The 21,711-nt window shown below is 37.8% G+C and overlaps 1 protein-coding gene across 1 annotated transcript in view; it reads left to right on the top strand.

Annotated features, from left to right (window-relative positions):
• Positions 1-21,286, top strand: part of nlgn2b (neuroligin 2b) — a 71,077-nt gene extending 49,791 nt beyond the window's left edge. The window contains exons 5-9 of the mRNA XM_077546671.1: positions 7,464-7,649; positions 10,510-10,775; positions 11,076-11,229; positions 12,872-13,238; positions 15,124-21,286. Of these exons, the coding sequence (XP_077402797.1) occupies positions 7,464-7,649; positions 10,510-10,775; positions 11,076-11,229; positions 12,872-13,238; positions 15,124-16,063 (1,913 nt within the window). The 3' untranslated portion in view covers positions 16,064-21,286. The remainder of the gene's footprint in view (positions 1-7,463; positions 7,650-10,509; positions 10,776-11,075; positions 11,230-12,871; positions 13,239-15,123) is intronic.
• Positions 21,287-21,711: the final 425 nt, after the last annotated feature.

Raw genomic sequence — 21,711 nt, 5'->3', positions numbered from 1 at the left:
TCCACGAAATGGTGGACACACTCTAATTTCCCTGACAGGCCACTCACAGAACCGCAAACCATTTTTGTTATAAGGTTTTCTGATTGTAAGTATAAAAACACGGGCGAATCAAGATTTGGAAAAGCTACAAAAACATTCACTTTTATTTAATCGTGGATAAAAACTTTCTGTATTACTGCGTGTTTTTTAAGCAAATAACTGTCACATTTAAGAGTTCTGGTTTGATCAAATCTGCCACATAAAAAAAAAAACTGTTAGCATTAGGATACATATTAGGATGGAACTCTTACATCCAATTTCTGCTGATTCATGCTGAAGTCTGTTTGCTTGCTACAGGAAATTGGACGTTCTTTAATACAAAAAAAAAAAAAAAAAACAGGACTCGCCATTAACCTCTGATGGGAGCTGTGAGCGTGAACTCCTAATGTTGTATTCACATCAGAATAATTGGACCACTAATGTGTGGTGATGAATATAAAATTACATTATGACTCATTCATAAGCGCATGCAGTTGAGTGGATACATGTAACAGCAAACATGATTAGCGAGTATGGCGAATCCAAACCGCCGGTTGTTTTTTTTTAAAACAACATTGGATTATTGGATTATCATCTTGTTTTGTGCATGAAACTTTCAAACATTCTAAAGCTCTTTTTTTGTCATTTAGCCTACTAGTGTAGCTCATTAATAATGGAGGGTGGGAATGTTAAATCACAAATATGAGTAATAAATGAGCATTTGTTGTGTAGGAAAAAAAACGAAGCAACATTTCAAACAGCCTGGCTTGTTGATATTGTAGTCGGAATGCATGAAGATTGTCACCACTCCCCCCCCCCCCCCCCCCCTGTGTCTCTGGAGTCCCGTTCACAGGGGTCACCTACCCGAGGGGCCCATCACTGGGCATGCATCCAATGGCCTCAAAGTTAGCCATCACTCTGCCACATGTCGTGGAGGGGCGATTTAGCAGCCCTTCTTGAACTTTGGAATTTAACTTTTCACCACATGTACAGTAGCAGCACTGTCAAAGCAATCCATCTGCAAAAAATGTCAGCTCAGTAGTTGCTGATATTTGGTTAAAAAAAAAAAAAAAACATCAATCATAATAATGAGAATTAATATTATACTGTACTTCTTTTCCACTTGGCTCTCGTCAAAAAGCCCTTCATTGTGTATGTTTGTTTGAAAAGAGGAAAAACAGGGTCTGCCATTTTTGTTTTAGTAACAAAGTATTTGGCACATGCAAACCACTCTTTTTAGCTGTTGTCGTTTCTAAATATCTTTGCCGTTGGAGAAATGTTACTAGGTTCCAAAATGCTGCCAAAGAGTGACACTACTTTTTATCTCCTTTCAGTTAAAAACAGTGTCGCCTAATCAGCCCCTTAGGCCGCCACTTGCTTTGCTCATTTAATTACCTTTTTTCACAGCGCAGTTATTTTTACCCAGTAAAACAGCACATACTGTATGTGTTTGGAGTGACATTAATTAGGGCTTCGTTCCCTATAGGATTCAGAAGTTAAGCGTAAGAGGAGTCACACTAATACTTCTTACTTCGGACTACAGAAAGTGAATTTTTTTCTGACATTGTCTCTTTGATTCTTGATTTTAGTGTAAGACACTGTAATAGTTGTGTAGCCATTACTTATTGCTAAAACAACTAATTAAAATAATAATCAAAGCTCTGTACTAATGTTGACATTAAGAAGAATTAAAAGTGTAAATATATTCACAAATTATACGGATAAGAACAGCTACCTGCAATGGCAGCTGGTGCGGTATTCGAAGACGGACATTGTACAGTAGAAGCCTGGCCGAGCCACATCCAATATGGCCGCCACGTAAACGTTTCAGCCACATGGCGGCCCAATGGGGTAGATGCCACGGACTTCCGACTTCCATAAGTCACACACCAACGCCGTTTCCGACACACAGGCCACGCGTCCTAACCTTCGCACCCCAACCCCTCGCGCCCATCGGCGGGAGCGCGCAAGCTAGGGGCAAGATGGCGGAAGCGCAAGCAACGGGACGCGGCCCACACGGCGCAAACAGCAACCGGAAACAGCATTGGTGTGTGAAACGCGGAAGTCGGAAGTCCCGCCTCCTCTGTGACATTTAGAAGGCAGGAGCCACTCCGAGCCAGACAGTAAATGACATTGGCTTTAACGGTATCTTTATTCAAATGTTATTAGCTGCGATGATACTTACTTAATTATGTGTTTTGGTTGCAATAGCTTGTGTAGACTGGGATTTTTCTAGGATGTTTTGGGGTTTTTTTTAATTAAAAAAATTAAGAAATAAACATTGTTTAGTACAAAACGACTACATTTTTTTGAGGTTGTTTTAGACAAAACAATCCAATTTTGGAGGTTGATTTGCGTAATGTAAAATTGACCCAAGTAGTTGATCAATCCATTTTTGACTCAAATTGGATTAGTTTTTACCCAACCGTTTTTAGAGGGATTTATATAGTTCTATTTTGTATTTTGGACAAATCAAATATTGTGTAAAAAAAACAAACATATTATGCCTTTTTCATAATTTAATTGACTCTTTTTTTTTTTTGATCTGTTTACCAATGTTAATTATTCGCCCTTTCTTTAAAATTATTTTTCATTTTATAAAACAGGTACTACAGGATACAACAAGTATTAATTTTACTATATTATCTGGGCAGATATGATGATGTGAACCACACCTGATTGCTCTTTGGTTGAGTTTCAGGTTTCTTACCTTCAGCACTTTCTGTGTGACATTGGCATATTTTCCCCGCGCTTAAATGGACTTGTTAAACTTAAGCATAGGCAGAATTTTCGTAATACAGTACATCGCTTCGTGTTTGTTTTGTTTTTTAAATAATCATTTATTTCCTGCATGTTTTTACAGAAAAACGCAACATGCAGCAGACTCGATTCATTTTTGTGTGTGATTGTGGTGACCATTCCTAAAACAGGGATGTGATTTTTCCGCTAATTTGCTTTTTTTTATCAACACCCCCCCCCCCCCCCAAAAAAAATCTCGTTTTTTTTTTTTTTTTTTTTTAAGTCAGACAGATAAACTCTTCTGCTATAACAAAGACATTTGTGGTATGCTCTAATATGAGTTACTTTTCATTTGGTCATGATACAATTATTTGTTCATGAAATTTGAACTCTTCAACATTATTTATGTGTTAACTTAGTAATCACATTAGTTAGATATGATGATATTCTCAGTGATAGTTTTTAAAAGCAAAGGCAGTCCAATGTTTTTGAATGTGACTGATTTTGAGTTGACTAAAACTGCCATTTTATATGGGATAGTTCAATATACATTGAAAATTTATGCTGTTGTTTTGTCTATTTCTTTGTCATGTGAGTGCATTGAAAGTGCTTAAAAACACGGAAAACCCATGAGCTCCGGGGGGCATCGCCCCCCTTGTCCCCCCACCAGCACACTGCCCTGGACCTAGCTGGGTGCCAGCGGCCCCCAGACCCCCGGCTAAATTTTCAGATAATTTCACTTTGGTCAAATCACATCCCTGCTAAAAACCTAAAGACCTAAAAACAAAAAAAATATTTTTATTCTTTTTATTATTTAATTTGTAATTTCCCCATCAATTATTTAGCACCGTGCTTTCATTCACCCATTAGTTTTGCGGTCTTCCGCCGTTATTTAAAGGTTAACAACTCTCCCCACACTTCGCAGGCCGTTATACCAAAAGCAAGTGTTGAATATGCATAAGTTCAGAAGCGTTAACTGCTGCTCTCAGCACTTAAGCCAGAAGCCCAACTCAGCAAATAGGTAGATAGAAAGCAAACTTAGTGAATGAGAAAACGTAGTTGTTTGTACATCAATGGTGGGCGGCAAACGTAACATCCGCTGTCATGTTACCCTTGAAAAGACAACGACAGAGTAGCCATGATTGCATGCAAATTCACTAGCTGCTTGAGTGTGTGTGTGTCTGCATTGAGCGGTTTCTATGCTTGATAGTGTAAGTGCGTGCATGTCTGTGTGCAAGTGCTTTAGCGAGTATCTGCCCATATCATTTAGCCTGAAGCGCTGGACAGTTGCCAGGCAACGGTGGCAGGAAGCTCAGCACTCAGCCACAGAGCAGACACTTCCACATGACTCTGGTTTTGACAAGAGGCAAAGGTCAGCAACGATACTTCTTCAGGTCAGGGTCACATTCGGGTGAAAGTTAGTCAATTGCAGGGATAATCTGAGGATAACACTTTGGTTCTGTTACCACACGTTGTACTTTGACTTATTCAGTGCCATTGACGGTAAAAGACGTCAAAAATTCATTTCAACTATTTCTAGTAGTTTTCAATTTTTTCCACTTTTGTTAACAAGAGTATGAAAACCTAGAAAAAAATATTGTACATTTAGAACAGATATAAAAATTTGTGATTAATCGTGAGTTAACTATTAAAGTCATGCGATTAATTACAGTTAAAAAAAATAACCGTAGTTAATCGCATGACCACTAATTAACTCTTGATTAATTACAAATTTTATATCTGTTCTAAATGTACAATAAAAAAAATTGTAGGTTTTCGTACTCTTGTTAACAAAAGTGGGAAAAAAATGTTAAACTAATAGAAATAGTTTAAATGAATTTTTTACGTCTATAACCGTCAATGGCAGTGAATGAGTTAATTACTGTACAATTTACATTTTTAATCCAATTAACGCTCCGACTTTGTATTCATGCTTTAGTTCCTTGTGATCCCTGTGTTATTGGAATGACCACCACTTGTGTTTGCAAGGCGATATTTAGATACACTACGTGCTGTATAGTAGTGTCATGATTAGCATATCGGCCTCAAAGTTTTCAGGTTTTTAATATTAGATTGACGGATTGACGATTATAATGATGGACGAAAATCCCCTTCAAGCAACGCTCAGTTAAATTTGTCGAAGTTTCCCGTCATTCGTTAATCGTCAACGAAAAGGGCGTCGTAATTTGACGGATCGACGGACCTTACGTCAATACTGACGGAACGCGGGCACTCACAGAAATATTTCAAGCCAAACTTAAGATTTATGTAAATTTTTTACATGACAAATTCCCATTTACTTTTTTTTCCAGATAATTTTAACACAAACCTACCAAATAAACTTCATATGATACATATTCATTTAGACTAATAAATCCTATTTATTTGAAATGCATTATGTAGTTAGCATTAATAAAGATTAATTGACCTAATTGAATAATAATGAGAGTATTTGTTTAAAATACATAAAGTATATTGCTTGAATTGCATAATAATCAGGTTACCTATAATGTACACGATATATATACTGTTATTTTCTTCTTAATTTTTTTTTTTACATTTTTATTTTTTGGGGATGATACTGAATGCAGACATCCCAAAAACGTATTTTAAAAAAAGCAATTATACTTTATTAATACTAAATACATAAACCTGAGGATTATGCATTTCAAATAAATAGGCTTTATTAGATTAATTATTATGTATCATATAAGGTATAGTTGGTAGGTTTGTGTTAAAATTATCTATAAAAAATATATATATTAAAAAAAAAAAAAGTAATTATACTTTATTAATACTAAATACATAAAACTGAGGATTATGCATTTCAAATAAATAGGCTTTATTAGATTAATTATTACGTATCATATAAGGTATAGTTGGTAGGTTTGTGTTAAAATTATCTATAAAAAATATATATATAATAAAAAAAAAATGGGAATAGGAATTTGTCATAAATTACATAAATCTGAAGTTGATGTAGCCACCCTTTGCTAAATGTCTGTTGGGACTGCCGGCTCCAGCTGATGACTGTGTAATACGCTACTGTATTCTGAATCACAATCACCAGGTTAGGGCAACAAAATCACTCCAGGTTTAAAGTGCTGTTAACTGTAGTGTAAGTACGCTGAAGAGTGTGGACTCTGATGCGAATGTTGCTCTGATTGCTATCGAGAGGTCAATTTGGTAGTCATCGCTACTCATTGCCACCATCGCTTGCATATAATTGTCAACTTTCAGACACTTGCAAGCACGCTGCAATTTTGTACTCCATCAACCGCTTCTTTGTACTCCCTGCAGTTCACACCGCCACCCTAATTGCATCAAAAATGAAGCTTTTACAAAGATGGAGACTCAGTAGAGAGCAGAGCGTTTGTACTGGCAAACCAGGATCCAAGATCTAAACAACGCTTAGTGGAGGCGGCGGCGGCCCACTGAACTTTTTCTCCAAATCATAATGCACGGGTGGGCACATTATATCCTATACGGACAGAATTTTGGAACACAGATGTCACATCTACGACTCAAAATGGAAAACAAAGACTAGTGGGAGTTCTGAGGCAGATAATGGTACCCTAGAGTAAAAGTGCCAAACCATTTTTTTTCCCCGCCACGAACCAGTATCACATGAAATCATTTGACGGAAACAAATAAAAACATGATTAAAAATACAACTCACTCTCCTTTGGTCTCTTGAGGTCTCCCTGATTTGTTGGAATTTAGATGTTTCTGGGGTTGGTGAAGGTTGGTGGCCTGGTGGGTGGTGTCTGGTCGGTGCTGGATTTCACTTTCCTTTCTTTGGTCCTTCCTCGGGTCTCCTGACGGCCTCACGACTCTGGCTGTAAATGTTCGGTTTAGGTGAACGGTTTGGGATTTTTTTTAATAGGTTTTAGGTGAACTAATGAATACACTCACACGCACGCACACATGGGAAGAAATAAAAATAAATACAACTCACCATTTCACTGGAGGAAGTTTTTGTAACTAGTGGGTGCCCTGCACTTGTTTCTCTTCAACAAGCCGTTCCCATCTCTGGGTCACGGGAGACAATTACACCAAAAGTGTGCTACTTTTGTCCAGTCTACTCTGTATTTTTTGTTGTTGTTGTTTTGGTCACTATTATTACTGGAAATCCGGCTTCATAAAAATTGCATGTTGGAATTGGAAACAAGGTAGTAAGTGCTTCATTTTTTTTCTATTGCCTCATTTTCAAGGCTGTCACAGAGCATGTTTGGTGTGTGAGAATCAACTATAGCGATAAACGTTTATTTTCAGTAGAACTGCTGAATGCTTTTTCTTGGAAGTTCTAGGGTTAGGGGTTGTAGGGTGTCAAAACAATTATGTATGATTATTTTGAACAGGCAAAACAAATTGAGCCTGGCAAAGTCTCAGGTGCTTTTTGTGAGATAAATGCATATATAATAACAACTATTTATGCCTATATGTAAACTAGATTGAATATCAGTGCAGAATTGTTGCTCTACTGAGCAACATTGATATGCGGACATTACTCAGGTTGGAGTGATTTTATTCGTATCAAATCCCACCAGACCTAAACTTGAGTTGTAGCGTCAGTCAAGCCCCATAATCATTTCATATTGTGCTTCTGAATTTATGCCCCGCTGTTTGTACACAATCTTTTTAACTGTGTCACCCCCCCCCTCCCCCCACTTCTTTTTCCATGTTTGTTTTCATTCACTTTACAGGCTTTTTGAGCACAGGGAACCAGTCTGCCAAAGGGAACTACGGTTTGTTGGATCAGATCCAAGCACTGCGCTGGCTCAATGAAAATATCGGCCACTTTGGAGGAGACCCGGAGAGAATCACCATCTTTGGCTCGGGAGCCGGTGCTACCTGCGTCAACCTTCTTATCCTCTCTCACCACTCTGAAGGTAAGAATCTGACTTGGGACACAGAACCACATTGGAGCTGATGCATAAAAGAAAACACGCAGTAGGAACTGACTCAATAGGCATTTGTTTTCATGTACAAACCTGACAATGCCCATGGAAGTTCATTTAGAATGAAGTCTGTCATACACACTCGCACGCACGCACATACACATACTCACCCACATCAAAAAAATAAAATAAAATAAATAAAAAATAAAATTTAATTAAATAAAAAAATAAATAAAAATTAAAATTAAAAAAATTTAAAATAAAATTTAAAATTTAAAATAAAAAAATAAAAAAATAAAAAATAAATAAAAATTCAAATAAAAAAAAATAAAAAAATAAAATTTAAAATTTAAAATTAAAAAAATGTTTAATTAAATAAAAAATAAATAAAAATTAAAATAAAAAATAAAATTTAAAATTTAAAATTAAAAAAAAATTAAATTAAAAAAATAAATAAAAAGAGAGCAATGATGATGACATGTCAAGAAAAAAAAAAAGGAATGAAGTCTGAGTCTTGAAAGTGAGAAGAAGAAAAATTCAGTTCCTCCAACAAGGTTAAGAATCGCTGTTTTACATGCAAGGCTAGTTGTTAAATGATCTTGCTTATGTCATCCAAAGTGAGGGGACGCATTAATCAGACATGGCAACCTCAGTTGTTTACATTAATAAAGGATCACAATATCAAGTTCAGCCAGTGCTTGACTTGACAGATGGCTTCTATCAGTCGGTGCATGAACACAATACTCACCTTAGGGCACACGCCTGGTAATCATTCCAAACATTGCTATTCCACGTAGGTGTAAGATCACAGAGCTACCACTGGCTGTACTTGTCAAATTTACTAAAAGATATAGTATGTTGCCCACGTCAGTATACTTGACATCGAGAAAGAACCGCATTCTCGTGGAGTGTGTTTGTGTTTTTTGTTGTTTTTTTTATCAACTGCAGGGGTTTGCACAATTTCACTGCCTTCTATTGGTCTAAAGTCTGAATCTGAATAATTGACTGTACAGACTAATCCTTCAATATTTGTTTCTGAATGGCAGGAATCCAAATCGCACACCAGATGTTTGATCCCTAAATCCACTGATGAATGGAACTCGCACCCTATACTTATTATACCCAGAAATCTGATTAAGTTAATAGCAAACTGTCGGCCTTTGCGGTGGCAAGGTGACCTTGAAGAATTTTAATTTTTGTCTCTGCGAATGGGTGAGATAACCCTGACTCGGAAAAATGAGACAGACAGCTGATGTTTGGTATTGAATTTAAAACTATTTACATGTTTATCAAATGAATCCTCCTTCAATTTGCCATATGTACAACATGATCAATCCTAGACACTTTATCAGCTACAGCTAAGAGATCTTAAGTGTGTCGCATTTACAAAGATATTAAAATTCAGTTTGTATGCCACTTGACACTGAAAAATATATGAAAATATTAGAGGCCGATACTCTGCCAAGATAGAGACCGATATGATTTTTTAGGGCCGTTCATTAGTTGTCAAGGAGGCCATTAACCAATATTTGGAGCCGGCATTTGTTATACATACAAATACTGCCGTCAAAAAAATAAAATAAATACAAACTCCAACAATTAACTTTGTTGAATTTTTTTTAAGCATAATTTTACTGAACAACTTTTCAAATTTACTAAATCAATTGACATCTTTGTTTTAAAATTCTAACAAAAAGTTCAGGTACCACACAGAGTCATTAGCATGTCTTAAAAAAGTTAAATAAGAACTTACTAAATCGTTGTTTTCTACAGAAATTAAAGTGTTCCAAAATATCTGAAATATTAAAATGTTACCTTAATTTTAAATTTAAACAAGAGTTCCCAGCGTCTCTTATAAATAACTAAAAATGTAAATAAATGTTTCCCTGAAGTTAACAGAGTTTTTAATGAATCTATTATCGACCGTATGATTTTTCAAAAAGGCCGATGCAAATTTTCATCAAAATGCTCAATATCGGCAACGATAATCAGCTCGGCCGATAACCGTCTATCTCTAACATTTTTGTTCAGTTACATGAGAAGGGCACATATTCATGTTCAAACCTGGGGCCACATTCTTAATCACACTCCATAGGCGCGTTATTATTGTGATCGTTGCAATTCTTTTGCTTTGGATCTCATTAAAGTGTGCTGGTGTACCCAATGCGAGTGTATATGTAAACCCGGTAAGTATATCACCTTTATGGTTCTAACAAAAGCCGCTTTCACACGCTTTGAAACTGGGCTATAATTCTGAGTGAATGCAAAGTTGGAGGATGTTTTAAAGGCGCTGTGCGCGCAGAAGAGAGATGAACCAAGCTGAGAGAGGCTGCTTAATTGATTTCACAGGGAAAGGAGCGGGGGTGGGGCACAAGCAGAATTTGCTGCGTGTATGTGTGCGGGGTTAATTATTAATGATAGAATCTGCAGATAAAAAAAAAAAAAAGAGGGACAGCGAGCAAGCCACTTTACATAACTGCAGCAGCGCAACAGTGCATGTATTTTCCTTTCTCTTCGTCATCTCTTCTGCAGCCTTCATGAGACCGTGTGCAGGCTGGTCACCAATTACCTTGCCTGTCTCTTCTCGTGTGTCATACTTTGTTTTTCGACCCGAATGTGCATAAGTATTCTTTGTTCCTTGCAATGAAAGTAGCTTCAATACAGTGCTGTATAAATGCTCTTTCTCCAAACGATGCATTATTTAGGCTCACTGTAAGGCAGTGAATGCATCTTCCGCTGCTAGCAAAAGTGTGTCACTGGAAAAAAAAAAAAAAAAATATATATATATATATATATGTTCATAATTATGTTTCGGTTCACCATTCTTTATGTTCCCCAACCTTGTGCGTAGGTTTGTTTCAGAGGGCCATCGCTCAGAGCGGCTCCGCCATTTCCAGCTGGTCAGTTAACTACCGGCCGGTCATGTACACCAAGATTCTCGCTAAGAAGGTTGGTTGCACTCTGGGGGATATGACGGAGTTGGTGGACTGCCTGAGGAAGAAGAGTTTCCGGGAGCTGGTGGACCAGGACATACAGCCCGCGCGCTACCACATTGCCTTCGGACCCGTTGTAGATGGTGACGTGGTGCCTGATGACCCTGAGATTCTAATGCAGCAGGTCAGTGTGCACCTTGGTTTGAACTGTACTCGATATACAATATGCAGTCATATATGACCCGATGGCCGAACCCAAAACACAGTCATAACAAGAAGCAGGGTTGGGAGGGTTACTTTTAAAATGTAATCCATTACAGTTACAAGTTACCTGCTAAAAAAATGTAGTTAGTAACGTAATCCAAGTACCATAATATTAAAGTATTGTAACTGGATTACTTTTGGATTACTCCAATATTTAGTATATGTTGTTCTTTTGATCGTACGCAGCGTATGAATTGCGTGTTGTGAATTTTCCCACCAGGGTGAGTTCCTGAATTACGACATATTGCTGGGCGTAAATCAAGGAGAAGGCCTGAAGTTTGTGGATGACAGCGAAGGAGAAGATGGAATATCTGCACCCTCCTTTGACTACACCATCTCCAACTTTGTCGACAATCTTTATGGATACCCTGACGGTCAGCTTCACTAAGTAACAAATCAAACCGTAATTTAAATTTTTAGTTTTAGGGACACATAAAAAAAAAAAGTCAAATTTACATGTTTTCTATATATTTTTTAAATATATATAAAGTCATTTTAACAGGTAAATGTCACAATTCTCTCACTAACCTCAGACTGACACCAGCCGCCGCTGTCTCGCTCTTGAGACGTGGCATTAAAATATTAAATATTTGTTCTGCTGAGCTGGTCGAACAAACCCAACAAAAGAGCTGGTTTCAGTTTGTGTAGATCTTTCTAAAGAACGAACTCAACTGTTTGCACACATTAAATTTCTCATACCATATTGACTATTTGATTGCTTGTGGACCTTACTTCTCTCACCTGATGGTGTGGCATCACCTAACTCCATTCTGTTACTACTCGTTGAGTATGAATGGTTGTCTATATTTACATGTGACCTCTGATTGGCTGGTGACCAGTCCATGGTGTTAACTGCTGGGATAGGCTTAAACTCTCCAGATTAGGTTAAACCGCGTAGAATATGGATTACCATAAAATCATGTGGATAACACGCACCCGTGTATATTACGTCGCCCCTCAAAAATCACACTAAAAAGCAGTTCTTTTTCTGTACATGTGAATAATGTTACAGTACCCCGATTGACTTTTAACCTTTATTGTCAGAGTAAAGTAAAGATTCAAGTGTAAATGCTTTAAAATCCAGGTTAAAAACTATGCTTTTTTTTTTGCTTTTAAATCTCTAATTCTCTTTGTAACGTATTTCAAATGTTGTACTTTGAAGCATGGAGCATATTGAGTTACATTGTGTATGACATGCACTATAAATCAGCGATTCCATTAAAAAAAATTAAAAAAAAGACTGCCTAGGTACTGGCAAATGCATAAACAGAATGATTTATTTTTATTTTTATTTTTATTTTTATTTTTATTTATTTTTATTTTATATATTTTTATTTATTTTTTATTATTATTATCATTTTTATTTTATTATTATTAATTTTTATTATTATTATTATTTTTATTTTATTATTTATTTATTTTATTTTTATTTTTTATTTTTTTTATTAATCCCACTGTTTAATACTTCAATTTGGAATTTATTTATTTTTGTGCAAAAAAAAAACAAAAAGAGTAATATTGCTTACCATCTGCTTATACTTGTATTACTATTGCTTCCTTCTAATCTAATAGATCTAAATGGTCAATTCTGTTTTGAAAGTCAGTCAAAAGTTAGTTAAACATTACAGAACGGATTGTGGTTGAACTTTGAGGTGCCAATATATTAGTTTCACAAGTGGTCTCTTTTTCAATAACAGTGAGTGTCGCTGGCCTTCGATGAACACACTAATGGAACAAACACAAAAAAATGCAATATTTCTAGCATAATTATAGCTCAGGTGGTTAGTTAATTAGATTGTATTGTCATAAAATGTACTCATGGAAAAATGTATAAAATGCATAACCAATAATTTATGCTCATTATTCATGACTTTGACTAGAATTCAACATGATTGTATTGTTTCCATAAAACCATATACACCTATACTATAATTGCTGAACTTAACGTCACACGCCTTTATCCATTATTCCCCACTTTTATCCACGTTACTTAGCATTGTTTTGTTTCCTCACCAGGTAAAGATATCCTGAGGGAAACCATAAAGTTCATGTATACAGATTGGGCTGACCGGGACAACAGTGACATGCGAAGGAAGACCCTCTTGGCTCTCTTCACAGACCACCAGTGGGTGGCTCCGGCTGTGGCCACCGCCAAATTGCACGCCGAGTTCCAGTCCCCCGTCTTCTTCTACACTTTCCACCACCACTGTCAGACCGAGGCGAGGCCCGACTGGGCTGATGCGGCCCACGGAGATGAGATCCCTTACGTGTTTGGCATTCCCATGGTTGGAGCCAATGATTTATTCCCATGCAACTTCTCCAAGAATGATGTGATGCTCAGCGCTGTGGTCATGACGTACTGGACCAACTTTGCAAAGACGGGGTAGGTTTAGTGCAATATTAATCAAACACCTGCATGCGTCTTCTATGAGGTAAAGGAAATCCAGGTCAAACCGGATCTGTTCCAATCTGGTGGAATTTGAATTTATTTGGATTAAAGGTTGCCTAATCACAATGTTCTGACCTCGACATCTGGCCGCCATTTTAATGAAAGCCCGTTCGTCTGAAGAATGTTACAGTAGGCCGTAATGAGAAATGTTTGAAATTGTGGGGGGGAAAAAAATGCACATACTAAATAAGGAGAGCATTTTAAAAGTCGCATTGCAGATTTGTCAACCTGTGCAATGTTTAGTTTTCAAGTACCACCGTACTGTAGATTCTAAATAGTCTAAATATGCAATGCGTATTCAGGGGAGCCATTTTATTTAGAGCTCTAGAATGAACGGTTTAATTAGGAAAAAAAGTTCAGTTCCAACTTTCTTTATCCATGTTCTACATAACGCACAGTCCTGATGACTCATCCACAGCAATAAAACCTGATGACAAATATCATTGCAACATTTTCAACAGTAGACTGAACACAGCGCTAGTTATTGGGTTTTCTGATTTTTGTCAGGATCCTGCGTATTTAATCACACGCACACACAAAAATCAACTGATGAGAGGCAAGTTATCTAGCGTTATTTCACATTTTACGTGATAGTCTATCTAGGTAAAGCGTTAGGTACCTGCACTACTCTAAATATGATGGAGAATAAGATTTTGTTTATATTAGCAGAATTAATGCTATTTAGTTGTTGTTTTTTGTAGTGATTGTATATTATAAACTCATCTGAGTTGATCAAGTGCAGTTTCACAGCTGGCATACTACAACCACAATAATGCAGTGTGATAAATCATAATGTCCGTGTGCCTAATTATATGTCATGTGAGTGTGGAGACATTGCCATTAGATCACTATCTATGTGTATTTAATATTTACTATGGCGGCCGATGAGAAAGCATGTTTGCAGTAATATCCACTCTAAGTCTAACACATATCTTATTATGTTGCTTATCTGGCTTATATAATAATAATAATAATAGTAATAATAATAATAAATGGTGTAATCAAATTATTATTGCACCATTGAGGGCTTCTGCATGTTCTTATCTGAATAAAACTTGGTGACTGTTATTGCTTGTTGATACCCGCGACTTGATAGATTAGTTGTAACATCTCTGTAGAGTGTATCGATTATTCCATTCAAATCCTCAGTAACCCCTTTTATATTTCCCACAATAATCACGTCGCCTTACACTCACACTCGTCCAATGCTCAGCGCATAGCGATGAGACCCAGGCAGCAAGCTATGCTAAGCTAAGTTAGCTGGAAAGGCTTTGACACACCGAGCGCTCACGGCAATTCGGAGATGGATAAAAACAGCTGGATTTGCTTCATAACTCATATTGCACAAATGTAATATTAATCAGAATGTCATGTTTAGACTAGTGAAGTATATATATTATTATTATTATTTTATTTTTAATTTTTTTTCACAAGTTACTTCATGTTTAATATGAAAAGAAACATGCACCAAGCTGTCACCGTCTTACGAATGCAATTATGCCATCTAGTGGCAGAAAAATGACCACAACACAAATCAATATCACAATTCCTGTATCAATGAGCAGCCAGATTTATATTAGTTTAACATTTTGTTTCCACTTTTATGTTAACAAGAGTATGAAAACTATTTCATTCTACATTTATTATTAAATTATTGTACAGTTTCAACAGATATAAAATTTGCATGAGTTAACTATTAAAGTCGTGTAATTAATTACGCCTACAAATTTTAATCGCCTAACCTTTTTTTTTTTCTCCATATTTGTGTGTAGCACCTATGAAGATCTTCTTCTTCAATCTCCTTAATTGTGTTTTGCAGTGATCCGAACCTCCCAGTTCCTCAGGACACCACGTTCATCCACACCAAGCCCAACCGTTTTGAGGAAGTCATCTGGACCAAGTTCAGCTCCAAAGACAAGCAGTACTTGCATATCGGCCTCAAGCCGCGCGTCAGAGACAACTACCGGGCCAACAAGGTCGCCTTCTGGCTGGAGTTGGTCCCGCACCTCCACAGCCTCCACAAGCAAATCATCAACTCCATCACGACGCCACTGCCGCCTGGAGGCAACAACCGCGGTAAGATCAAACACAACAGCGACACCCGCTCCACAAGGCACCCTGGAATCTCCACCTATCCACCTGAGCCGGACGGCTCGGAGAGACCCCGCAACACTCCCTTCCCTCCGGAGACGAGGGACTATTCCACGGAGCTAAGCGTGACGGTGGCCGTGGGCGCGTCTCTCCTTTTCCTCAACGTGTTGGCCTTTGCTGCACTTTACTACAAACGAGACAAGCGCCACGAACTCATGCAGAGGCGTCACCGCCGCCTGTCCCCGCAGCGCGGCGCAACCATGGGCATGGGCATGGGCATGGGCGTCGGCCTCGGAGTGGTCGGGGCCCCGCCGCACAACGACCTGGCCCTAAGCCAGGAAGAGGAGCTGATGTCACTGCAGATGAAGCAGCAAAGAGTGGAGCTGGAGCACGGCACGCCCCTCCCTTCCCGTGGCATCCATGGCGACCTGGAACCTTTGCGGCCCCCGGTGTGCCCGCCTGACTACACGCTGGCGCTGCGGCGGGCGCCGGAGGATGTGCCGCTCATGACGGCCAACACCATCACCATGATCCCCAGCACCATTAGCAGTATGCAGCCCCTCCATCCGTTCAACACGTACCCCCCCGTCCCCGCCCCCTCCACTACACCCGTCCCCAGCCACAGCAACAATGCCTTGCCACACCAACACTCCACTACTCGCGTATAGGAACCGGCACAAGCTCCTCAGCGCCGTTGTGGGCGCGCACGCAGCATACATCGTCACCCTCATCACCCTCTACTCTTCTTTACTAGGTATTTTTCATGAAGCCCTTAAACAAAGCTGCAGTTTGTAAGATTTTAAGCAGTGACAAATACCTCTATAAACGTAATCACTGGTCAAGGTTGGGTTGACTCTGATTGCTGAAAGACAAGCAATTACAAATAGCATTGAGCAGCCAAGTCTTATTCTTCCGCTTGCTTTACTCACCTGTAATAACCACGCCAGCACTCAAGGACTCAAGCTCCAACAAGGTACAAAATGTTTGGCTGATTTTTTTCTTAATTTGGTAGCAGATGTTCCAAGTTCTGTTTTGTTAGAACAATCAAAGGTGAACTAAAGACATGAAAAGTGATGACGTTGCTATGGATTTGCATTTAAGCACTTAGTAGGCACCAGATTGGTCTGATGTCAACCGTGCGCCGCTCAAAGTTAACTGAGTATATATCGGGAGAGATTTGTCTCAAAATGATTCACAAAAATACATTCGCAGTTTTCACTTTTTTTTTAATATGTGTGCAGTTCTCATGACTTATCTCTTGTAAATATTTAATTCTGCTTGTGGAATGTTGAATGTGTGGATCAGCGGACACACACATTTATTTTCGTAACAAATGTCACACAGTTTCAAAGTATTCACACACATTGGCCATTGCTCAATACGAAAAGCAACAAAATCCTGTTTTTATCCATCTCAGAGGGCGGCCATTTTGCTAATCCTGTCGACTGAAAATGACATCACCGTTGCTCAGGACTCAGGTAACAACCAATCACGGCTCAGCTTCAGACAACACATGAGCTATGATTGGTCGTTAACCTGAACCCTGATCAACCCTGATATGGATAAAAACAAGTGGATTTGCTGCTTAACTCATATTCCGTAAATGCAATATTCATTCACGTCATCCTTGAAAACGTTCTATTTCATCAGATTCGTCATGTTTCATTGTAATTCCATACTACCGGGAGCCCATTGAAAAGAGACACAATGCTGCCATCTGCTGGCTAGAGTTAGTGGGTGTTTGTGATTTCACAAGCCCATTGACGAGGCAGCGCTGCACAACAAGTAGCACTGCCCATTGAGAAAAAAAAACACATCAATTAACGTTTTTGGCGGCACTCATTTGGATTTCAGTATACGTCATTAAACGTTTTTGGCGGTAAAAGAGTTCATCAAAATACCGTTTGGACTAGTGGGGCTGCATAGAACATATTATTGTGAACATTTTGGGGGGTTGACTTCCCCTTGAACACAAGTTGAGACGCAAGATACGACTGTATTTATTTATTTATTTTACCTCGAGATTGCTTTGCTTTGATACTGTTCTTCCTCTCCGACCAAAAAAAGTAGCAATTTCAATTTCCAATTTTTAAACGAAAAACGAGATTACTTATTCCCATTTAATAGAGGCAGCAACACTGCCTCCTAGCGGACGGAGGATGAACTGGCCTTTCCACAGGTGAACGTTTGGAATCTGTGTGAATAAATTTAAAATGTGTGACGTTTGATCCCATGATCAACAATTCACAAGCAGAATTAAATGTTTACAAATGACAAACGTGACATTCGCGTATGTATTGGGTGAATATTTTGGAGACAAATAGTTCCCCATATTTGGGGGCATATTTTCATGGTATTTGGGGATTATTAGGATGTGCAGTGATATATCAACTCGCCTTACAGACTTCAATTCATTCCTTTTATCGGCATATCAACTACAAATTTACATGGAATTTATGAGTGCATCACAGTTTGCAGCTTGTTCTTTTGCTAATTTCAAACATAGCTAATAGCATAGTCATTTCCCATCACATTCTAATTGAATCAACGAACACAATAGGAAGTTAGATTTATTTTTATGCTCAATTCAGTCTTTAATTCATTAAATTCTTTGTTAATTCAGCTCAGCATTTATATTGTACATTTTAACTTTTTTTTTTTTATTCCGCTATGCTGAAAAATTAGTAATAGCGTAGCCATTTTCCAATGTACAAAAAAAAAAACATGAGGGTGTATGAGAGATGATTTTCCTCAATATAATCTTTTTTTTTTTCTGCAATAGTTTCAAATGTGATATTGTGGTCCAGAAAAGTCCCAAAAAAAACGTGACAAGGTTGTCATGGTATCGCTGTGAGATCATAGCACTTACTGAACGTCCAATCGGATTCCTCTGATGTCATCGTCTCCCCCATACGACAGCATCTCTCCTGCAACGACATGCAATTTAATTTTTCTCTTTTAAAAAGCTCCATTTAGTTACCGGATTTATCTGAAAACTTGTGACTATTTTTTTCAGAGAAGCACTCAGCTAAATATAATCTGTGACGCATTGTGCATAATGTTTGGTTGGTTAACACAAGTCTTCATGGGGTTATGAAAGGTCACTCAAAATAAAATACTTAGCTTTGCAAACGTTTTTGTTTGTCACGAGCCAGTGGTTCCTTGAAATTTACAAATTGCAGCTTTAAAAGCCCAATCTGGAAGTGAGACTTGATCATGTGTGTTGAACAAGACGCAAACAGCTGCTACTGTATTTTAGTATGAAACCTTTGAATGGGTTGGAAGGATTTAAAAGAAATGTTTTAGGTTGATGTCATTTTGATATTTCCAGATTTGGGCTTCAACTTTTTGGGCATATGCCACCCCGGAATTCATGCTTCCCATTCCACTCATTGTGTCTCATGCACAGTGGCTCTGCTCATGCCCATTTGTTTATTTGTTCCTCTCTAATTATGTGTGTCTGTACACTCAACACACACACACACACACCTCCAACCCATTTCACTCTTTCCGTTCCTTTGCCGCCTCATCGCATCTGGACCCTCTTTCATTTCATTAATCCATTAACATAATGGCTCTGTCCTCTTTCATGCGATCCCATCAAGACTCGGTTTCCCTTTTGGAGTCTTTTATACAAAAATCACAAAATGTAAATGATGTATTATTAATAAATTGTAAGGATATGAATGGGGGTGGGGGGGCGGGGGGAAAGATATTCTGATATCTCATTTTTACCAGCATTCTTGGTGCCAAGTACTGTGATAAAGTTGCTCTCTCGCTGGCATCCCGTGGACTGCCTGGAGAGGTCCACGCTGACTGTATCGTAACTGAAGGAATTACCATCATAAAAGTGCCAACCTTTTCATTTTTGTTTTTGACAAACACACACAAACAACTGTTCCACTGTGGCTGGTCTCTTTCTTTTCTTTTTTTTAGAGAACATAGATTAGATATATCCTAATTTAAGAAAAGAACATGGAGTTTTCTTAACTACGTTGCATGATATTGTTTTCCCTTAAGAGTGTGGACAGAAATATTTTTTTTTAATGAGTTTGGCAATTTTCTTACTTCAAAATCAGCTGCACTTTGTGGTACTTATATTAAAGTATTAAGAGATGAATATTGTGTAAAACTATAACGGAGAGTAAATATTTCCTCTTTATTTTTTTCAAATCCTATAACACAAGAGGCTTCGCCCCATGAGACTCCTCAAGCCTCTTTTTCTTTATTTTGCTCTTATCTTTTTGCCAACGGTGATGTTTGCACAGCCGCCGTCACTGAATGACAAGAAGAATACATTTCTGTTACAGGAAGTAAAAAAAAAAGAAACTTGACATGGCTGTAGTCTACATTAGGTTTGTGTCCGTGACCAACATTAGCCACATGCTTTGCGTGTTTGAAGACTGCCTGACACCAATCGTCCCGCCTCTTTTGTTGCTTTCCTCAACCAAGCGGGAGAATGAGATCTATTTATGATGGTGAGAACCTCGCAAAAGTGCATTTCACATCACTCGCACAACTGAATACGGACAGCTCTGAAGAAATCCCAGTGACCTTGAGACTGGACTCAATAGAACGATTCAGTGATGTGATGTTGAATTAGCTTGTCACGGCAATCGATGCACAGAGGATGCATTTTTAAAACATTATTAAAAAAAAAAAAAAAACTTTAATGTTAGGCATTACTCAGTACAAAATCAAAAGGGAGTGGGATTGTCTCACTGTAAATGTTCTGCGTTCCTGCGTGCTGAGAAGAACAACACACGGAAGCCCAGGACTGCCATTCCTTACAGGACTTGTGAGAGAGAAAAAAAAAGAGAGAAAAAAGATACAAAAACCAACACACGGACAAAACTGTACATTTTTTTTAAAATGTAAGAGGACAAACTGGGATTTGTAAATATTATTTGTCGTTTGGTTTTGATTGACTGGCCGAACTTTCTGTTTGTGACAACAGGTGCAAAGTTTAGATGATTTACTTGATTTTAGCTCTTGTGTATGTTTAATTTGTCTTTTCTTCTAGAGCTCCTGAGCAAATTCCCAAAGGTTACGGGCACATGATCTACCTAATGAAAAAAAAAAGGAAAAAAAAGACAAAAGTTCAGGTCAGTATAAGCGGAAGAAGGAGCTCAGGTATGCTTTCGTATTGTGGTAATAAAACTGCATATGATTATCCAAGAAATTATATAGAGTAAAGTAATTTGACTAAAATAAGTCCTTTCATTGGTTGCAAAGCCAAAGAACAGATGAAGGAAATGAATCCGAAGAAGACGGATATTTGAAATGTGCTCCAAACCAACCATAGAATATTACCTGTGATGCTGTTTTGGTTAAATCGTTAGTGTCTCACATTGTCTTGAATTGTCATACGCTACAAGCTGTCATTTGGAGGTTGAAAATCTTCTATGCTCTCTTGGTCTTTGATCGGTTTGCTTATCTTTTGCAATTTTGTCCGCACAAGGTTTGAAGGTTGGTTTAAAAGATGCTCATAAGTTCTAAAACAACATAAGGAAAGTCTGGAAAAGTCAATGGGAAATGGAAGCACACTCACCAAGTTTACACTAAAAAGTTTTGATGTTGGCATTTTGGTTATAAGAAGGGGGGGGAGTATTGAAAATACGGCAATTTATTCTTCGTAGCCTATAATATTTGTTGCTAGATTGGTATTAAAAAAAAAAAGAAAAAGAAAAAAAAGAAAGTTTGCACCTGTTTGTCTCGTTCATTTAGTCTGATTCAGTAACATGCTTGAAGCTCCAGATACTGTGAGAGAGCATCATGACCACACAGGGGTTGAAATAATTAAAGTTAATATTTCTATTTCAAATAGAGGCTATTACACACTGTATGTTGTGTATCTGAACTGGAAAACATTAAAAACATTGTTAAACAAATTCTTTGCCATCATCTTTTTTTGTGACATTGTTAAGAAAAAAAATTTGCTGTATGAAAGTGTGGACTTGCCAATGTGGATTGTGGAGTAAACATTTTTGACTGGCAACGTATTTTAGGCTAAATGCTAAAAACATAGCATTTTACCCAAAATGCCGCGGGGTATTGGTTTGCGCATGTGCAAGTAAAAAAAAAACGTGGATTTCTTTTTTTTGCATTTGCCTACATTACAAAAATATGTTTCTCCATTTTTTTCTTGAATTTGAAATAATTTGAGTTTGAAATAACCGTCTTGAAATATTGCTACAATAAGAACTTTAATTAATCCCCCACGGGGTAGAATGACTCCTAATTTATGGATGATGTACACTGCATTCATCTCCTTTGTCTAAACTTCAGCACATTCATCATAAATAGATTACATTGT

This window comes from Vanacampus margaritifer, chromosome 16 (assembly GCF_051991255.1).
Source record: "Vanacampus margaritifer isolate UIUO_Vmar chromosome 16, RoL_Vmar_1.0, whole genome shotgun sequence".
Lineage (NCBI taxonomy): Eukaryota > Metazoa > Chordata > Actinopteri > Syngnathiformes > Syngnathidae > Vanacampus > Vanacampus margaritifer.
Note: the sequence above shows the minus strand (reverse complement) of the source record. Positions and strands in the feature narration are given on the sequence as shown.